Raw genomic sequence first — 20,713 nt, forward strand, 5'->3', positions numbered from 1 at the left:
GAGCTTCGAAATCGACGTTTCGGGCAAAAGCCCTTCATCAGGAATAAAGGCAGTGAGCCTGAAGCGTGGAGAGATAAGCTAGAGGAGGGTGGGGGTGGGGAGAAAGTAGCATAGAGTACAATGGGTGAGTGGGGGAGGGGATGAAGGTGATAGGTCAGGGAGGAGAGGGTGGAGTGGATAGGTGGAAAAGGAGCTAGGCAGGTAGGACAAGTCTGGACAAGTCATAGGGACAGTGCTGAGCTGGAAGTTTAGAACTAGGGTGAGGTGAGGGGAGGGGAAATGAGGAAACTGTCAAAGTCCACATTGATGCCCTGGGGTTGAAGTGTTCCGAGGCGGAAGATGAGGCGTTCTTCCTCCAGGCGTCTGGTGGTGAGGGAGCGGCGGTGAAGGAGGCCCAGGACCTCCATGTCCTTGGCAGAGTGGGAGGGGGAGTTGAAATTTTGGGCCACGGGCCGGTGTGGTTGATTGGTGCGGGTGTCCCAGAGATGTTCCCTAAAGCGCTCTGCTAGGAGGCGCCCAGTCTCCCCAATGTAGAGGAGACTGTATCGGGAGCAACGGATACAATAAATGATATTAGTGGATGTGCAGGTAAAACTTTGATGTATGTGGAAGGCTCCTTTTGGGCCTTGGATAAAGGTGAGGGAGGAGGTGTGGGCGCGGGGGTTTTACAGTTCCTGCGGTGGCAGGGGAAAGTGCCAGGATGGGAGGGTGGGTTGTAGGGGGGTGTGGACCTGACCAGGTAGTCACGGAGGGAACGGTCTTTGCGGAAGGCGGAAAGGGGTGGGGAGGGAAATATATCTCTGGTGGTGGGGTCTGTTTGGAGGTGGCGGAAATGTCGACGGATGATTTGGTTTATGCGAAGGTTGTTAGGGTGGAAGGTGAGCACCAGGGGCGTTCTGTCCTTGTTACAGTTGGAGGGTTAGGGTCTGAAGGCGGAGATGCAGGATGTAGATGAGATGCGTTGGAGGGCATCTTTAACCATGTGGGAAGGGAAATTGCGGTTTCTAAAGAAGGAGACCATCTGGTGTGTTCTGTGGTGGAACTGGTCTTCCTGGGAACAGATCTGGCGGAGGCAGAGGAATTGGGAATACGGGATGGCATTTTTGCAAGAGGTAGGATGGGAAGAGGTGTAATCCAGGTAGCTGTGGGAGTCGGTGGGTTTGTAAAAAATGTCAGTGTCAAGTCGGTTGTCATTAATGGAGATGGAGAGGTCCAGGAAGGGGAGGGAGGTGTCAGAAATGGTCCAGGTAAATTTAAGGTCAGGGTGGAATGTGTTGGTGAAGTTGATGAATTGCTCAACCTCCTGTGGGAGCACGAGGTGGTGCCAATGCAGTCATCAATGTCGCGGAGGAAGAGGTGGGGAGCGGTGCTGGTGTAATTACGGAAGATCGACTGTTCTACGTAGCCAACAAAGAGACAGGCATAGTTGGGGCCCATACGTGTGCCCATGGCTACCCCTTTGGTCTGGAGGAAGTGGGAGGATTCAAAGGAGAAATTGTTAAGGGTGAGGACCATCCTTTCCCACTGCTCATTCCCCATCCCTGCTCTGCCCCCAACCAGCCACCCACTCAGCCCTACTCTGTCCCCACAAACCAATTCACCTGTACTCGGTTCCCACCCACACTCCACTCTGTCCTCATTCATCCATCTACTCACCAACGCATCTCCCTGCCCTGGCCCCGTCCCCCCGTCCCCCCGTCCACGTCCCCCCGGCCCCGTCCACCCACGCACCCCTGCCTTGGTCCCACCCTCCCTCCCTCCCACCCATCCTGGGCCCTGTCCGCTCTCCCTGGCCCCGCGCCCCGCACCCCGGCCCCGCCCTGTCCCGGCCCACCCGTCCCTGATCTGGCTCCGCCCCTGCTATGGCTCCGCCTACCCTTTCAGGCCCCGCCCCTTTCCGAGATGCGGTTATACGCGTGCGCAGTGTCCCCGATGCAAGATGGCTTCTTCGCTGACGGGGATGTTTTCGCATCCTCCACAGAATCCGCCGCCTCCTCCTCCTCCACCTCCTGGACCCGGGCCCGGACCCGGACCCCAAGGGGCGGCCGCGGTTGGTCTGACTGCAGCTCCGGCGCGGCCTCCCAGCACTCTAGTGGATGAGCTCGAGGCTTCGTTTGAGGTAGCAGCTACACCGGAGTGAAAGGGCAAGAGAGCGGGACTCAGGGAGATGGAGAGGTGAAGGGCTGGGGACAGGGTGAAGGAGCAAATGGCAAATGGAGCCCAAGACAAGGCTGTCTTAGGGATTTTTACAGGGATGAGAAAATGAAATTGTAACAGTGTAAGAATGAAGATTAGGGGGAATGGTTACTTCTGAAAAGTGATGCCCTGGTATTTTTTCAGGATGTTTTAAAGCCAATGTGGGAGGAAACATTGCATTTAGGTTTGAACAGAAGAAATGTGTTTTTCGTGGGCGAATGTTTGGGAAACAGTGATTATGATATTAAGCCATGATGTGGGGGTACCGGTGTGGGCCATATTTGTACGAGGAGTCCATTTGAGTTTCTTGTCTTTGGGTAAGCCTGTAGGTGTTGATGATGTACAATTCTCCCTTGTTGGAGTTCATTGCTTGGTATTTGTATGTGGTGCCCAAATCTGAAAAGGCATTTGTACAGGGACTGCTTTAGTGTCTGAGAAGTGGTGAATGGTGCTGAACATTGTGCAATCATTCCTGATGAAGGGCTTTTTCCTGAAAGGGCGATTTTTTTTTTTCCCCTGCTCCTTAGATACTGCCTGACCTGCTGTGCTTTTCCAGCACCACTCTAATCTTGACCCATGGTCATTCATACCCACTTCAGACCTGATGATTGATGAAGCAAATTTAGTTTAATAAGACTACCCTAAGGAATTTCTCCATCATTATCCTAGAGCTGAGATGACCAACCTGTTATTAACCACAACCATCTTCCTAAGTGTCAGGTATGATTCTAACCAGTAGAGAGATTTCCATCTGCCATTGATTCCAAATTTGCTAGGGCTCCTTGAAGCCACTTTCGATCAATTGTGATATTGACATCAAGGGCTGTCACTCTCACCTCACCTCAGGCTGTAATGAGGTCAGGAGTTGAGTGGCCCTGGGAGAATGCAAACTGGCTAGCAGTGAGCATGAAGGGTTTTGCTAAGCAGCTGCTATTTGATAGCTGTATTGATGATTGAAAGTAGACTGATGAGGTGGTAATTGGCCGGGTTGGATTTGTCCTGCATTTTATGTACAGAATGTACCTAAACAATTTTCCACATTAGTGGGTAATTGCCAGTGTTGTAACTGTACTGGAACGTCTTGGCTTGGGATGCAGCAAGTTCTGGATTGCGGGTCTTCAGGACTATTGCTAGAATGTTGTAAGGGCCTGCAGCCTTTGCAGTATCCAGTGCCTTCAACTGTTTCATGATATCATGTGGAGTGAATCAAATTGGCGAAAGACAGGCACCTGTGATGCTGGGGACCACTGGATGGGGGGAAATGGATCATTCACTCGGCACTTCTGACTGAAGATTATTGCAAATATCGAAGTGTTCTCTTTTGCACTGATGTTTTTAGGCTGTTCTGCCATTGAAAATGAGGAAATTTGTGGAACCTCCTCCAGTGAGTTGTTTAATTCCCTTGAACCAGGTTTGACTCGCTTGATTGTAATGGTAGAATGGAGTATATGCTGGGTCACGAGGTCGCAGATCATGTAGGAGTACGATTCTACTGCTGGGGGCCCACAGCATGAATGCCCAGCCTTGAGTTGCTAGATCTGTTCTATCTGTCCCATTTAGAGTGGTGATAGTGCCATGTGGCATAATGGAGGGTATTCCCAGTGTGAAGTTGGATTTTGTCTTCAGAAGGACAGTGTGGGTGGTAACTTTTACTGATACTGTTGTGGACAGATGCATTGACAGCCAGCAGATTGGTGAGGATGAGATCAAGTATGTTTCTTCCTCTCTTGTTCTTCCCCCATCCTGCAGCTGCAGACCTCGTCTAGCAGGTTTGTTTTAGGACTAAATCAGTTTGATTAGTAGTATTGCTGTCAAGCCACTCTTGGTGCTGGACACTGAAGTCCCATGCCCAGAGTATGTTCTGTGCTCTTGCCACCCTCACTGCTTCTTCCAAGTGTTGTTCAACATGGAGGAGTACTGATTCTCAACTGAGGGAGAATGGTAGCTGGTAAGCACAAGGTTTCCTTGTCCATGTTTGATCTGATGCCATGGCATTCTGTGGGGTTTAGAGTCAGTGTTGAGGAATTTCAGGGCAACTCCCTTCCAACTGCTGGCACCGCTGCTGGGTCTGCTCTGCCAATAGAACAAGACATATCCATGGATGGTAATGATGGTTGGTACATCATGTGATAACATGAACATGACTATGTCAGGCTGTACCTTGACTAGTGTGTGAGACAGCTGTCCCAATTTTGGCACTGGACCCCAGATGTTAGTAGGGAGGTCTTTGCACAGTCAATGGAGCATTTTTAGCTATTGTCTTTTCCAGTGCCTAGGTCAATACCAAGTAGTCCATGCAGTTTCATTTCTTGATTTTTAAACTTGTAGCGATTATACAACTGAGTGGCTTGCTAGGCCATTTCAGAGTTCAGTTGAGAGTCAACCACGATGCTGTGGGTCTGGAGTCACATGTAGGCCAGACAGGTGAAGTTGGCGGATTTCCTTTCCTCAAAAACATTAGTGAATCAGGGTGGGTCTTTTCTGACAATTGAATCATGGTTTCATGATCACCATGGTTTGGGTACAGAAATTAAGCATTTCTATTGAAAGATAGAAAGGCATCTAAAGTTAGAGCAACTGGATGAAGATAAAGAATGTGAAATGAGGTAGAAAGAAGCAAATGTACCAAAATAGCTTAAAATTGCTGAAGAAGCTGAGGTCTAGCAGAATCTGTGAAAAGAGAACATTTAGAGTCTGATATGCAACTGAATTGGGATGGTAAATGATTTTTGTGCTACTAAGGAAGGGGGAGATGTGAGTGTGCTCAAAGCAAAACATTAAGGGAATGCTATTGGTTGGAGAGGAGAGTTATGATGCAAAAAAAGTGTTAAAATTATGAATATTACAGAATAAGTTAGCTTTGCAGGAAGCAAATCCATGTAAAGAAATCACGTGGGGTGTGAGGATATTCAAAATAGTTCGAAAGTTCGAGACTAAGGGATATGAATACAAAATAGTCAATTATAAATTCCATTTGAAATTCAGGAGAAATTCAATAGTAGTAAAGTCAGGGGTCTGTAGAACAGAAAAGCCCATCACGTCTGTGCCAACTATCTAACTATTCCAATATACTATATTGACATGGAACTTATTAGGAGTTGAAGTGAAGAGCGTCGATGCATTTAAGGGGGATCTAGATAAGTGAAAGTAGAATGGAATGGCATCTTCGAGTTGAATTAGTGTCTGTTATCTTAAGCTTTCTCCACCAATAATCTAATTTACATATTTTCCACAGAATCCTTGAATCTGATCTTGCAATTGTAGTTGGGTATAAAAAATATCCTTACTTAAGATTGTTTTGGTCAATTAAATATTGGTGCGTTGGAAGCATTAATTGTGAATTTCTTGTAGGCATGCTTTGCATCACTTGTCAGTCAAGACTATGTGAATGGTACTGATCAAGAAGAAATTAGAACAGGTGAGACTGTCTGAAATAGCACATATGATAATGTAAAAATGATAACTACTAAATGATACCTATCCTACAAGCAATCAGTTGCATTTCAGGTGTTGCTTTGCATTCTTTAAGGGTCATGTGTTGAAGGTTGTAGTGCGCAATTGTTCTTTCTGAAGTACAGTACCTGTTCAACATACTTTTTATTCAATTTATTTACCTTTTAATAAGTCTCAATTTAAATGTTTCATCAGATTACCTAAAACAACTTCAATTGTTTTTAAATGGTCTCTATCTCAATATTAAATGACAGCAAACTCAGTTTTTGGGATTGTCATAAATTTTCTGTTCTATCTTTCTCCTGGTATATGGCAACTCAGACTGAAAGGCAGTTTAGTAGGCATGAACTTTGAACACGCCAAAGGTGTTCACATCAGAAATGACTGGAAAAGAGCCCTATACATTTTAAGACATGTACCAACCTTATAAGCAGACAATAATATAAACAGTTCCAGTGGACAGGATATTTAATTCTCACTATACTGATGCAAAATAATTCAATATGACCACCATCTTATTATTATTGCCTGCATCACCTTTTATAAATTTTCAAGGTGCTCATATTTCTCTCAACCACCCTGTTTCCATATATTGTTAGAGAAGGTTTTGTTTTAATTTTGATATTCCTGGATTTCTTTTAATACTCTGCTTTTCTTAGTTCTCTTAAAATGCAGTGTCTTGCTATTCTTTACATTTTTCTGACTTTCCAGGATTTTTGTTTCTTTTTATTTTGGGTGTTGCTGAAAAAAAGTTTTTCATTTTGAACTCATCATGGCATTTCACAAAAACACCATAATTGTAAAGTGAAGATGTTTCTTTGCTGTGTGAGAAGATAGTGCTGATCAGCAGTTAGAGGTATTGTCACAGAGAGGTCATTGAATATTTTAAAGCCAAGGTGGATAGATTCTTAAGCAGGGATTACTGGGGGTAGATGGGAATGCATAATTTGAAACAAACATCAGCTTTGATCTTATTGAATGGCAGAGCTGGCTTGAGGGGCACAATGGTCTATTTGTTTCACCTATTTGTATGTGCCTAACATTTTATTCTTTGTTTCCTTATGCGTTTTATATTGATTCTAATTTTTAAAGACATTATATCATCCAAGTCTCCCTGACTGTTTGCAATTAAATATAGCTTTAACTTCCTTATTGTGATCTGACAAAAGTTATAAAAGAAAACTGTATTAACATAAACTTGTGTCCAAAAACCTCCTTTTTGCTGTTTTCCTGACATGATTTCAAATCATATGTCTAGATTAGAGTGGTGCTGGAAAAGCACAGCAGGTCAGTCAGCATCTGAGGAGCAGGAAAATTGACATTTCGGGTAAAAGCCCTTCAGCCCTTTTTCCAGCACCACTCTAATCTAGACTCTGATTTCCAGCATCTGCAGTCCTCACTTTTGCCTTGAAATTGTATGTGTCTGTTCTTTGAATTAGTAAATTAATTAACGCCAGAGACCTGGGTTCAATTCCCGCCTCAGGCGACTGACTGTGTGGAGTTTGCACGTTCTCCCCGTGTCTGCGTGGGTTTCCTCCGGGTGCTCCGGTTTCCTCCCACAGTCCAAAGATGTGCAGGGTCAGGTGAATTGGCCACGCTAAATTGCCGTAGTGTTAGGTAAGGGGTAAATGTAGGGGTATGGTTGGGTTGCGCTTCGGCGGGGCGGTGTGGACTTGTTGGGCCGAAGGGCCTGTTGCCACACTGTAAGTAATCTAAAATTTTAGTGATGTAAAGTACAACACTTGTGTTACAAATACTTTGTTTTTGAACACATTCCAGAACATAGTAAAGGAAATGTTGGTCTGCACCAGTGATTATCCCTTTATGTTCTTCAGTTTTAAAATCGTGACAACTCTGTAGGCAGTTATTGAGTGCAAAGTAGTCTTTTCTCTCGAGTGAAGGCAGGGATTAAAGAACTAGCAAAGGGCTCTTTCCATTATAGCAATGCAGTAACTTATTTTCTAGTGGCATTTTCCATGCTATCTTTTCCACAAGTTCATAAAAGACCAAGAGACTACAATGATCCCTAAGTTATTCAGCATAGGACAGCTAAGTGTGAATACAAGCATAGATATTTTCTGATCTGTCTTTTCAGAGGTGGAATTTCACACTTCTCCAGCAGATGGGAATTGTACCTGAGGCCCCCTGGCCCTACCATTGCACGAAAGGAGCTCTTTGAATACAAGCATATACTGACAAGGTTATCTGCCTTGGACAACAAACAAAAGAGGGCATATGGGTCTTGATGAGAACTGTAAATGCTTAGGTTGTTTTATTACCGCTGAGACATTTTTCACTTAACATTTTACTTACAGTGATGCATATTTTAGAATGTATGAAACTTCCTGAATTTTTATTTAAACAAATATATTGATTCATATTTTTACAGGTGTAGAACAGTGCATCCAAAGGTTTTTGGATGTTGCCAGACAAACAGAATGCTTTTTTCTCCAGAAGAGACTGCAGCTTGCTGTACAAAAACCTGAGCAAGTCATAAAAGAGGTGAAGTGTATTTATTATGGTTTTGTAGCTTTATTTCCTATTTTCAGGATAAATTGTTGAGAGGATAAAATTACCTGGAAATTGAGTAATGGGTAGTTTATCACTAGGATCCAAACTAAAATTTAATGAAGTTAATGCTCTGAACCTAAGGACATGGTAGAGCCACTGAGATGACTAATTTATAAATTTCTTAGAAATATGTTTACTCAAGTAATCTAGTAAATTACGAAATACCTTACACACTACAATAAGAAGTAGGAATATGAGTAGGCTGTCTAGCCCCTTAGCCTGCTCTGTCATTCAATAGGATCATGGCTAATCCGACATTCCTCATGTCCACTTTCCTGCCTTTTCCCCATAACCTTTGATTCCCTTACTGATCAAGGATCTATCTATCTCAGCCTTGAATATTTACAAGGACTCTACCCCCACAACTCTTTGTGGCAAGAAGTTCCAAAGATTTTCAACCCTTTGAGAAGAAATTACTTCTTGTTTGTCTTAAATTGGCACCCCTTTATTCTGATTCTATGCCCTCTGGATCTAGACTTGTCTATGGAAACATCCTCTTATGGAACTTGACAGTGTAAATTCTAAGAATCCTATGTTTGAATGAGATAACTTCTAATCCTTCTAAACTCCATTGAGTGTCCCAACCTGTTTAGTCTTAAAGCTCATAAGACAAATCTCTCCATACCAGGGATCATCCTAGTGAACATTCTTTGAGCGCCAATGAAATCACATCTTCCCTTTAAATAAGGGGCTAAAACTGTTTGATAGTATGCCAAGGTCTCACCAGCACTTTGTACAATCACAATAAGACTTCCCTTGAAATAATGACCATGTTCCATTAACCTTCCTGATTACCTACTGATCTGGGTGCTTGCTTTGTTTCATGCACAAGTATCTCAAGATCTTTTGTGTTGCATCTTTTCTCCAGATGAGTAATACTCTCTTCTTTTCTCCTCTTTTTCCCTTCCAAAATGAATAACTTCACATTATACTCCATTTGCCAACTTTTTACCCACTCACTTAACATATCAATATTTCTCTGTTTGTATTCTCTTTGTAATGTTATAGATGACACAAAAATAGATGAAAAATATGTTTGGCTTCCTCCTTCCTGAAGAAGGGCTGATGCCGAAACGTCGATTCTCCTGTTCCTTAGATGCTGCCTGACCTGCTGCGCTTTTCCAGTAACACATTTTCAGTTTCCTCCTTGCATGTCAATTAATATAGAGTCATTAAAATGTACTGCACGGAAACAGACCCTTTGGTCCAACTTGTCTATGCCAACCAGATATTCTACATTAACCTAGTCCTATTTGCCAGCACTTGGCCCACATTCCTCTAAACTTATCCATATACTCATCCATATGCCTTTTTAAATGCTGTAATTTTCAGGCCCCAACACTTCCTCTAGCAGCTCATTCCATACACACACCACCCTCTGCATGAAAAAGTTGCCCCTTTTTAGGTCCCTTTTAAATCTTCCCCTCTCACCTTAAACCTATGCCCTCTAGTTCTGGACTCCCTGCCCCAGGGAAAAGAACTTGTCTGTTTACTTTTTCTATGCCCCTCATGATTTTATAAACCTCGAAGATCATCCTTGGGCGTCTGACAATCCAGGGAAAACAGTCCCAGCCTATTTAGCTTCTCCCTATAGCTCAAACGCTCCAATCCTGGCAACATCCTTGTCAATCGTTTCTGAACCCTTTCAAGTTTCACACCATCCTTCCTGTAGGAGGGAGACCACAGTTGTGCGCACTATTCCAAAAGTGGCCTAAACAATGTCCTGTGCAGCAGCAACATGACCTCCCAACTCCGATACTCAATGCTGTGACCAGTGAAACAAAGGATACCAAACATAGCCCTCACCACCTTTTCTACCTGCAACTCCACTTTCAAGGAGCTATGAACCTGCACTTCAAGGTGTCTTTGTTCAGTAACACTCCCCAGGACCTTACCATGAAATGTATAAGTCCTGCCCTGACTGGCTTTTCCAAAATCCAGCATCTGACATTTATCTAAATTACACTCCATCTGCCATTCATTGGCCCATCTGATCAAGATCCCGTTGCACTCTGAAGTAACCTTTTTTTCGCTATCCACTACACCTCCGATTTTAGTGATATTGTAAATTGGTATGGATCAAGTACTGGTCCCCATGGAAGCCCACTATTTACAGGTTACTAACCAGAAAAAAAACCCTTAACCCTCACTCATTTCCTGCCCATTATCCAATTCTTTATCTACAGCAGTATACCACCTCTAACACCATGGATGCTTACTGTACGGCTGTGCTTTTTGTAAGGTACTTTGTCAAACATTTTGGAAGTCGGAATACCACACATCCTACTGGTTCCCCTGTCCGTTCTAAACTCTAAGTTAGACACGAGTTTCCTTTGGCATCTATCATAGGAATCTATTGCGTGTGAAAATTCTAAAATTATTTGCAGAATTTGGCTCCAGTTACTTTCTGGATTTCAGTGGCAGATTAAATATGGATTTGTACGCAAGGATATCTGTTCTCTCAGCTCAGTAATATTTGACTCTGACACTATTCTTGGTCTTTTCTGCTATATCCCATTGAGAGTTTTGTTTTTACTAGCAGTTAGAACAACCATGGTTAGAACAGTGACTTCCCACTGCTGCTTTTATCTTTCAGCAATTGATAGTTAAAGCTTGAAGCTTCACTTCTGCAACTTTATGGTTCTTGCTTTCTTTGGGCAATACCTGCAAGCCTCAATGATTTATCTTTAAGTGCATGCTGTGCTTTTTTTTGCATTCATCTGAAAGGAAAAATAAGAATACTGTGTAATACTTTATTGAAAAGGTGGCAGCTATGACAGTGAAGTGACAGTAATTGTGCTTCCTCAGTAAATTCTGGAGTGTCAACCTAGGTGTGTATACTTTGCTCTCTTCAATCATTGGATCAATAACCTTCTGACTTCTGAGTGCTATCGCTGAGGCACAACTGCCACATAATACAGGAAGGCAATCAGTGGTGTCATTTACAGACTAAACCAAGTTTGGAAGGTAGGTTTCCTTAGTTCGTTCTGTTAATGAACTAGTTGGGTACAGCAATCCTGTAGCTTCCTTGTCCCTATCACTGATACTTGATTTTTCATCTAATTATTAAATTACATGATTTCAAAATGTCTCCAGATATTTGTTATTGCTTGATTATTAGATCTTAACATAACCATTATGTTCAGGGCAATGTAAACGATAGGTAGAAATGGAGCCCAAAGACAAAAATAGCAGTTAAGCAAAGGGATAGAGAATTGGGAGCCAGGGAAAAAGAAAAGCTGATGCAGGGTAATAGGAATCATTAATGGGTGAAAATGGGTTGTCTGTGATGAAAGCAGCCCATGTGATGACAGGGCCAGTTGTGTGGAGGTAGATAAAGGAGATGGAAGGCCCTAAAATTATTGAACTCGATCTTGAGTCCTGAAATCTGCAAGGTCTCCTAGAAAAAAGGATGTTGCTTCATGGGAGGTGGTTAAGCAGGTTATGCCTATATTTAGTGGAGTTTAGAAAAATTAGATAATCTTATTGAAACATATAAAATTCTGGGGGCTCTTTACAGCGCAAGATGCTGAGGGGAGTCCTTTTCTAGCAGAGTTTCAAAATAAGGATTCTCCCATTTTAAGACTGGGATGAGGAGAAATTTCTTTGAGTGCTGTTAATGTTTGGAAGTCTCTTCCTGAGGGAATGTTGGAAGCTGGATTCTTTGAATATACTTATGGCTGACTTAGAGATTTTTCTCAACAATAAAGTTATGTCTTATGGTGGGCAGGCAGAAAATTAGATTTAAGATCACAATTGGATTAGCTATGCATTATTTAATGCTGGAGCAGGCTTGACTGGCTGAATGGTCTCCTATTATGTTCTTCTGAAGTTGGGACACAGAAGCAATGATCTAATTGAATGGCAGAGTAGACCTAATGGGCTAAGTTCCATTGTTTCAAAATTAATCTTGTAATCCAAATCCTACTTCATTATTGTGCTATATACTTATTGAATAATTTCTATGTGTGCTTTCTCCTTGATTGTGATATCATCCGACTTTCTTCATTCTCTGACCTACAGGAAGGACACTTAGTTTCATTGTTGATTTAGCAATTACAAAGCTTCACGAATGACATGGGTCCAAATTCTGCTGCTTTGCTCTGCTCAACTTTTATTTTGGAAACTCTTGTCTCAATGTATATTATTAACAACGTATTCCTAATCATATTATGCCTTTTTAATGTTTAAGCATAGATTCTTCTGTTTGAAAAAAAGTTCTTGTATTCTTTTACAGGATGTTTCTGAATTGAAAAATGAGCTACAGAGAAAGGAGGCCTTGATCCAGAAACATCTGAGCAAGCTGCGCCACTGGCAACAAGTCTTGGAAGATATTAACGTGCAGCCCAAAAAATCAGATCTAGCTCAAGGCCCTTTGGCCTATCTTGAACAAGCATCTGCAAATATCCCAGCTCCGTTAAAGCAAACTTGAAAATTATTGCGAAAACTAAGGTGTCTGGAACTTTTAACTATTCTGCTGACACCACACCAGCTACCCCAATTCCACTACCAAAACCGTTCCAGTTAGTCTCTATGAAGTCAGTTTGCATTTATACATGTACAGCAATTAAATCATTTTTCAGTTACTGTTTGGAACTGCCAGGTATAAATTGCTGGTCGAGGTCAGTCATTCTCAGTGTAAAAATGTTCTGTGAAACTATTGCTGCCATGGTTTTATATAAAACTATGTATTGCTATTAAGTCTGAGGAATTTCTACAATTTTCAGAGAAATTAAAAAATCTTATTGGACTTTTTTTAGATACATTTTGTTACAATTATTTTCACAGCATATTAATGTCTTTAGAATATAGTAACTTAGTCCTGCCAGTAACCTTTTAATGGCCTCATTCACTGTAGTATAAGAAATTGAGACCTATCCTTTAGTGTAAAGTTTTAAACAAAGTGCCTGCAAAGTATAAATTGGGCCTTGATTTCTGTGGTTTTAGATTGCTGATAACTCCTGTGCCTTTTGGGGGGGGGAATTTTATAGCTATCTCTACTAAAGACAGGAGTGTTTGCTGACACCAACTGTGTATTTGTGCAAATCGGGGAATGCACATTTACAAGCATTGCTGTCATCATGTACACTTTATGTATGATGTCATGTGAAAATGCATTATTGCGCATGGGATTTTTAAAGTGAGCTTCAATGTTGGGGAGAAGGTCAGGGGAATCTCCTAGAATAAGATAAGGGGGCACAGAAACTGGAGACAAGGACAGCCCATGAACCAGGAGGCCCTGTTTTTCAAGAGAACAATTCTTGGATGTGTGATACTGAACAAAAGAATGTTATCAAACAGCACTTAATTAACAATAGCGTGCTCACATATACTCAGTTTTAATTTTGCCAGGGCCACTCAGCTTCTGATTATATTCCAGCTTTAGTTCAAACATGGGCAAAACAACTTGAGAGGAAGTGAGGGACTGCCCTTAATATCAATGCAGCATTTAACTGAGCATGACATCGAGGAGACCCAGCAAATTAGTCAATGGAAATCACAGGGAAATCTCCCTGCTCATTGGAGTCAGACCTGGTGGAATTGTTGGTCATCAATCGTCTGAGCCATGGGGTAGCACTGCAGAGGTCCCTCAGGATAGTCTCCTAGACCCAATCATCTTAAACTGGTTCATCATTGACCATCCCTCCATCATAAGGTCAGAGGTGAGGATATTTGATGTCTGCATAATGCTCAGCACCATTTGCAATTCTTCAGAGTCTGAAGCAATTAGTGTCCAAATGCAGAATAACCTGGACCACATTAAAATAGGGGCTAATACAGGTAGTTTTACTGTAATGCAATGATTGCGTTCTTGTGCCTGCATTTATAGGAAAATCACACTTTAGAAACAATGTTTAAAGTGTTGGTGATGTAATCATGTTACAATTCACACATTTTAAAAAGTTCACGCTTCAGAAAGTGTCCTCAACTCATTAATTGTGTTAGTGAATTTGCGTTAACAAATGTGTGTTATAGCATAATGACCTGTACATGGCAAGTACCATTCATGCCATGTAAATACCAGGCAATGACCATCTCCAACCACAGAGAATCCAACCATCATCTTTTGACATCCAATGGTATTACCATTATTGAATCCTCCATTATCAACATCTTGGGGTTACAATTGAGCAGAAACTGAGCTGGACCAGCTAAATGAATACTGTTGATACAAAATAAATGCAAGACTTAGAATTCAGTGATGAATAACTTATTTTCAATTCCTCAAAGCCATCTTCAGGGCACAAATCAGTTGTTGTAATGGAATACTCTCCACTTACCTGGATGAGTGCAGCTCCATAACACTCAAGAAGCTTAACACTGTCCAGGACAATGGAGCCCACTTGATTGGCACCTCATCTTCAATTTGCTCAACATTTATTCCCTCTACCACTGATGCACAGTGGCAACAGTGAATGCATTTTGAAGATGCATTGCAAGAATTAACCAAGGTTTCATCAATAACACTTTTCAACACTTAGAAGGATGTGGGCAGCAACTGCATGGTTGTACAATCACCTTCAAGGTACCATCCAAGCCACACATTCCTGATTTGTAAATATATCGCTACTATTTTAATATCGCTGAGTCAAAATCTTGGAACTCCTCCCCACAAGCACTCTTTAAGTGTATCTACACCACATGGACTGCAGTGGATAAAGAAGGAAAAGCACAACTACTTTCTCAAGGGCAATTAAGGATGAGCACATAATATATGACGTCCACATATTATGGATAAATAGCTAAGAACCAAGCCATATAAGATATCATAGGATTTGGGAAAACAATCTTGCTATTAGGTAGCAATCAGTGTTCAAGCTTCACTATTCATTCCAAAAACAGATTCAGTTTGCAAAGTTTCTACTTCAGAGATTAATTTTGAGTGTTCAACTATTCACCAGCAACTAGTAACTAAATCCCCTTGTCCTCAGTTCCTTAGCAGTGGAACATATGAGGATGATTTAAATTTCACAAACATAATTTGGTGTTCACTACCAACGTGCATGTATGCAAGTTCTTGTCCTGATTTTTTCCTAGTTTTTGCCATGTTATTGTTAATGTATTTTTTAAACTGGGATATACCCAGCACAAGACTCCATAAGACTATAAGAAGAAGTAGGCTATTCAGTCCATTGAGTCTTTACCATTCAATGAGATCATGACTGATCTGACTAGGGAATCAAGGGTTGTGGGGAAAAGGCAGGACAGTGGAATTGAGGATTATCTCTCAGGAAAGAAATTATTAATTCAACAATAAATTGAGAGATTTGTATAATGGCAGGGAGTTTGCCCATTAGCGTTGCAGGTCATGATTGAGACCTGTACCAATCAGGGAGCTCTGGCTAACATAAAAAGGTTGTGTGTCAGAAATACTGCCACTCTACCTGCCTGTATGAGGGAGTACAGGAGTCAAGGACTGTTCATGTGTAAATGAAGGGTGTTTTGGTGACAGGATACTGGTCTCTGTGTAGTTATTTTAATATAAAAGAAAAAATCTGAATTATGATGATTTCCTCCAACTTTGGAACTTTTAACATTAACTGGAAGTACGCAACATTGAAAGTACTTCTCTTTGTGTTTTTGCCTCCATTTAGTTTTTATGTGAGAAGACTTCGAAAGAATGCAAATTAGAGGGATTCTGTTGATAAACTAGCAATTTCCAGTCTTTTGTTGAACAACACTTTTATAACCATTTACCATGTTTGGAATCAGTGAACAAAATTCACAAAGCTTCTGAGATACCATAGATATTTCACAGCAATTCAAGACCTGCATTACTTGCTGGATGTGATTTTTGTGCTTATTTGCTTTTGTTCCCAAAGTAAAATGTTGAAAACAAGTTTTCAAAGTCCTGGTGTGCATTTACCACGTAATGGAATAGTGGCACATGAGGAAATGTCCTTTAGTGTTGACTTTGTTAAGCTGTTTGGATTTTAGAAGAAAGGCAACTGAAGAGTCAGTAATAACTGAGGTATTCATTCTAGATTTGCAATTGAGGTTATCAAGTTCTGTTACAAAATTTTTCACAAATAAAAAGCAAAACTACGACCATGTGATTGGCAGCAATATTTTGGAGTAATTCCACCCTCTGATGGTCTCGCCCTGAAAGTGGAGCCTAAGGTGTTTCTATTTCTGTCCTGCAGCAGGGAGGCGGTCAACCAGGCACCAAACCTTCTGCTTCAGTCAACACTTGTTCTAGGCCATGTCACAGTTGCTGCCTAACATCTATTTTGCAGCCACCGGTATGAGGTTGAAGGGCCCTTTTTTTTGTTGGCTCTGTGCAAATGCAATGGAGCTGCTCCTTGGCTTTTGCTTTCCTCTTTGTCCTGCTGGCTGGCAAGGCGTCAGGAATGACGGAGCTTGGTAGCTTCCACGACCCTGAAGAACCTTACTGCAGTTTAAGTAGTTTCACTTATGATCATGATTTTAAGGAATAACTATAAGTAATGACTTACTGTACATGGCATATGAATGCAATGGAAGTCTGGCTTTATTGTCAATCCCTAATTACCTTATGTCACTAACAGTGGGACCATTTCCTTGAATTGTGGTAATGGTGTTCACACAATGATTTAGGTTGGGAATCAAAGCAGCATTAAATGTTGAAATATGTTGTTAAGATTTGTGGGACCTGTGTTTTTAAAAAGTAAAGGCCTATGGCATTTCCCTATATTTTAAAGGAAGTATTCATTGGCAATAAATGCTTTGGGCATTCAGAGCTCTGAACAGTACTGACATTTTTTTCTTTCAATAGCTTACATTTATACAACAGATTGCTTGTTGAAAAATAGAACTTCAGATGTAATTAGGCAAAAATGTTCTGGACAAAGGAACAAGTATAAGCTGGAATAAATCAAAAGTTTGTGAAAGGCATAGAATTTAAGCAAGGCCTTGAAATGGGATAGCGCAAAAGAACTTAAGAAAGGAATTCTTATGTACAGGATCTAGATATTTGAAGGTAAGAAGTGGGTCAGTTAGCCCAGTTGGATAGACAGCCAGTTTGTGATGCATTGACGCCAACAATAAGAATTTTCAAGGTGTGGTGACCCTCAGGTTAAACCACCACCAATCATCTCTCTCTAATAAGATAGCAGAGCTGAAAATGTGTTGCTGGAAAAGCGCAGCAGGTCAGGCAGCATCCAAGGAACAGGAGAATCGACGTTTCGGGCATAAGCCCTTCTTCAGGCTTAGGCCCGAAACGTCGATTCTCCTGTTCCTTGGATGCTGCCTGACCTGCTGCGCTTTTCCAGCAACACATTTTCAGCTCTGATCTCCAGCATCTGCAGTCCTCACTTTCTCCTCTAATAAAGATAGCAGCTGATGTTCTGCTCTGACTGTGGAACTTCTCTTTTTATGTGAAGAGACAATCAATTATGCATGAATTAAATTGAAGTAGGATTATTGTCACACGTACTCACATAAGTACAGTGAAAAGGCAATGAAAATGCTGAAGGAAGAGAATGAGAGTTGGATAGTGGATTATAGAAGTTTGTAAGGGATAGGCCATGAAGATATTGAAACAGAAGCAGGACAATTTTCAATCTAATGATTGGACAGAGATCAGTAGAGGTGTGATTGCTCAATAGTGGTGGGTAACTGGTACTTCAGTGGGGTAGCACTCTGGAAATCAAGCCCTGCTGTTCCTGAAGTTGTCATGAAAATAAACATTCTTCATAAAAATATGCAAAATGTCCCTAATTTACCTGTCTTTTAGACCCAGGTTGACAAAGCATGGACCAGCTTTTGTATTTAAAAATAATTACGATTTATTACAAATAAGGAGATTCTGCTTACAGATAAATAATTATGAACTGTTGACATATAACTCTATTGGCTTAAACACTAATTCTGCCCCCCACCCCCCTTCTTATAAAATTCTATGTACAAACACACACACCCAAATACAAATAAACATGGGTGTCACGAACAGAGGAAAAATATGGGAAAGCAGTTCAATGGTCCCTGTCCACAGCATTTGTGGAGATGATCCTTTGGCTTCTCAGGTCTTGCTGCTCCTTGATTTTCCTTCTCCAGGTACTTTTGCTTGCAAGAGGCACAAGACCACTGGTTCACACTTATATAGTCTCTACAGGTTTTAGGTGTAGTAGTTTCCCCTCAACCTTAAATAACCAGAGTGTAAGCATCACTTACAAGGAGTGTCAGGTAACTTGCTTTTTAAAAGTGCAGTAATTTCTCATTAACCCACTAATCCTTTTCACAATTCTTAATTATTAAAAAGTCTTTGTTACTATTTTGGTCCACAATAATAAAAAAATTAAAAGCAGTATTTATAATAAAAGCTAAATTGTTATATGAAATTAAAATATAGAAAATAGGAGCAAGAGTAGGCCATTTGGTCCTTCGATACTGCTCTGCCACTCATTATGATCATGGATGAATATCTAATTCAATAGCCTGTTCCGGCCTTTCCCCCATACCCTTTGATCCCTTTCGGCCAAAGTACTATATCTAACTTCTTGAAATCAGTGTCTTGGCCTTGACTGTTTTCTGTCATAGCAACTTCCACAGCCTCATTAAAGACTGGGTAAAGAAATTTCTCTTCACCTCAGTCTTAAACAGCTTGTCCTGTATCCTGTGACTTTTGGTTCTGGACACCTCTGCCATCACAAACATCTTTCCGACCTTTACCGCATCCACTCTGTCAAGTCCTGTCTTAGAATTTTGTAGCTGAAGGACATTTTAAGGGCATTTCCTTCATTGTGACATAGCAGACTTGTTAAGAAGCTAAGAGCTCATAAGATCCCACACAAATTGACAAACTGAATCCAAAACTGGCTTAGAGGAAGGAAACGGGGTGATGGTTAAAGGGTGTTTTGGTGACTGGAAGCCTGCATCCAGTGGCATACCACAGAGTTTGATGCTGCATCCAATGTCCCCTCTAAGCTATGTGGCTGCACTGCAAGGTCCTCTACACCATTAACTCCTGGTTTCTGAACCTTGGCAACTCACACAGTCAAAAAGAAAATTAGACGGGTAATTGCTGGGTCCCTTACTGTTTGTGGTGTACATTAATGATCTAGACATGAATGGTCAAGTAAGTTTGCAGTTGACATTAAAATGGACAGCGTAGTAGGTAGCAAAGCCTGAGACTACAACACGGTATAAATGGATTGGTCAGATGGGCAAAGCAGTGCCAAACTGAACCTAATCCTGAAAAGTGTGGGGTGATACATTTTGGAAGAACCAAAGCAAGGGAGTGCATGTTGAATAGTAGGACCCCAGAGATTACAAAGGATCAGAGGGCCCTTGGAATGCATGTCTTGAGATCCTTGAAGGCAACAGGACACATAGATAAGGTGGTTAAGAAGTGACATGGGATACTTGCCTTTCTTAGTCAAGGACTGAGAGAAAGTGAGGACTGCAGATGCTGGAGAGTCAGAGTCAAAAGTTGTGGCACTGGAAAAGCCCAGCAGGTCAGGCAGCATCCGAGGAGCAGGAGAGTCAACATTTCAGGCAAAAGTCCTTCATCAGGAAGGGCTTATGTCTGAAACATTTACTGTCCTGTTCCTTGGATGCTGCATGATGTGTTATGCTTTTCCAGCACCACACTTTCCAATTTTGAGTCAATGCACTGACTTTAATAGCAAGGTGGTCATAATGTATGTTAATATGCTACAACTAGAGTACTGTATGTAGTTTTGGTCACCACATTATTGGAAGGTGAAGAAGAAATTTACCCGGATGTTGCCTGGACTGCAGGGAGACAAGAGGAGAGACTATCTAGGCTAGTGTTGTTTTCTTTCCAGCAGAGAAAGCTAAGGGGGTCATAAGGGCATAGATAGGTTGAGGAAAAGGGAACATTGCAGAAGTACTTGGACATGCTAAGCAAGTGTGCAATGAAGTGGGAAAGTGTGAAGTTATGTAATTTGGTAGGAATTGAGACATTGGCTATTTTCTAAAAAGAAATAGGCTTCAGAAATCTTAAGTAAAAAGAGACAAATCTAGCACAGATACTAGTTAAAGATTCTCTTAAGGTCAACATGTCGATTCAGCTGGTAATTAGGAAGGCAAATGCAATGTTAACATTCATTTCAAGAGGGCTAAATATAAGAGTTGTACTGCTGCAGCAGCTGTATCAGGTTCTGGTCTGACTGCATTTGGAATGCTGAACAGTTTTGAGCCATACCTAAGCGAAAGTGTGCTGGTATTGGAGGAGATCCAGAAGATATAATGATTTCGGGGATGACAGGCTTGTCATGAGGAGTGTTTGAGGACTCTGGGTTTGTACTTGAAGTTCAGAATGATGAAGGGGATCCGAACAAATCTTACAGAATATTGAGAAGTCTGGATAGAGTGGTTGTAGAGAAAATGTTTCAACTATTTCGAGACAATAGTGCCCCCAGCACACAACCTCATTGAAAGGACACTTAATAACTCAGCTGAGGAGGAATTTCTTCAGGCAAAAGGTAGTTAATTTGTACAGCTCAGAACGCTGCGCTGCAAAAGCCTCTGGAGGCCAACTCATTCATTG

The 20,713-nt window shown here is 41.5% G+C and overlaps 1 protein-coding gene across 1 annotated transcript; it reads left to right on the forward strand.

Moving 5' to 3' along the window:
* The first annotated feature begins 1,907 nt into the window (after positions 1-1,907).
* Positions 1,908-12,981, forward strand: med28 (mediator complex subunit 28). Its single transcript, XM_072559107.1, has 4 exons — positions 1,908-2,119; positions 5,548-5,614; positions 8,039-8,151; positions 12,458-12,981. Exons 1-4 carry the CDS (start codon positions 1,940-1,942, stop codon positions 12,650-12,652), a joined length of 555 nt encoding a protein of 184 aa, XP_072415208.1. The 5' UTR covers positions 1,908-1,939; the 3' UTR covers positions 12,653-12,981.
* The last annotated feature ends 7,732 nt before the right edge of the window (positions 12,982-20,713 follow it).

The sequence above is a fragment of the Chiloscyllium punctatum genome, chromosome 1 (genome assembly GCF_047496795.1).
Source record: "Chiloscyllium punctatum isolate Juve2018m chromosome 1, sChiPun1.3, whole genome shotgun sequence".
NCBI classification, from domain to species: Eukaryota; Metazoa; Chordata; class Chondrichthyes; order Orectolobiformes; family Hemiscylliidae; genus Chiloscyllium; species Chiloscyllium punctatum.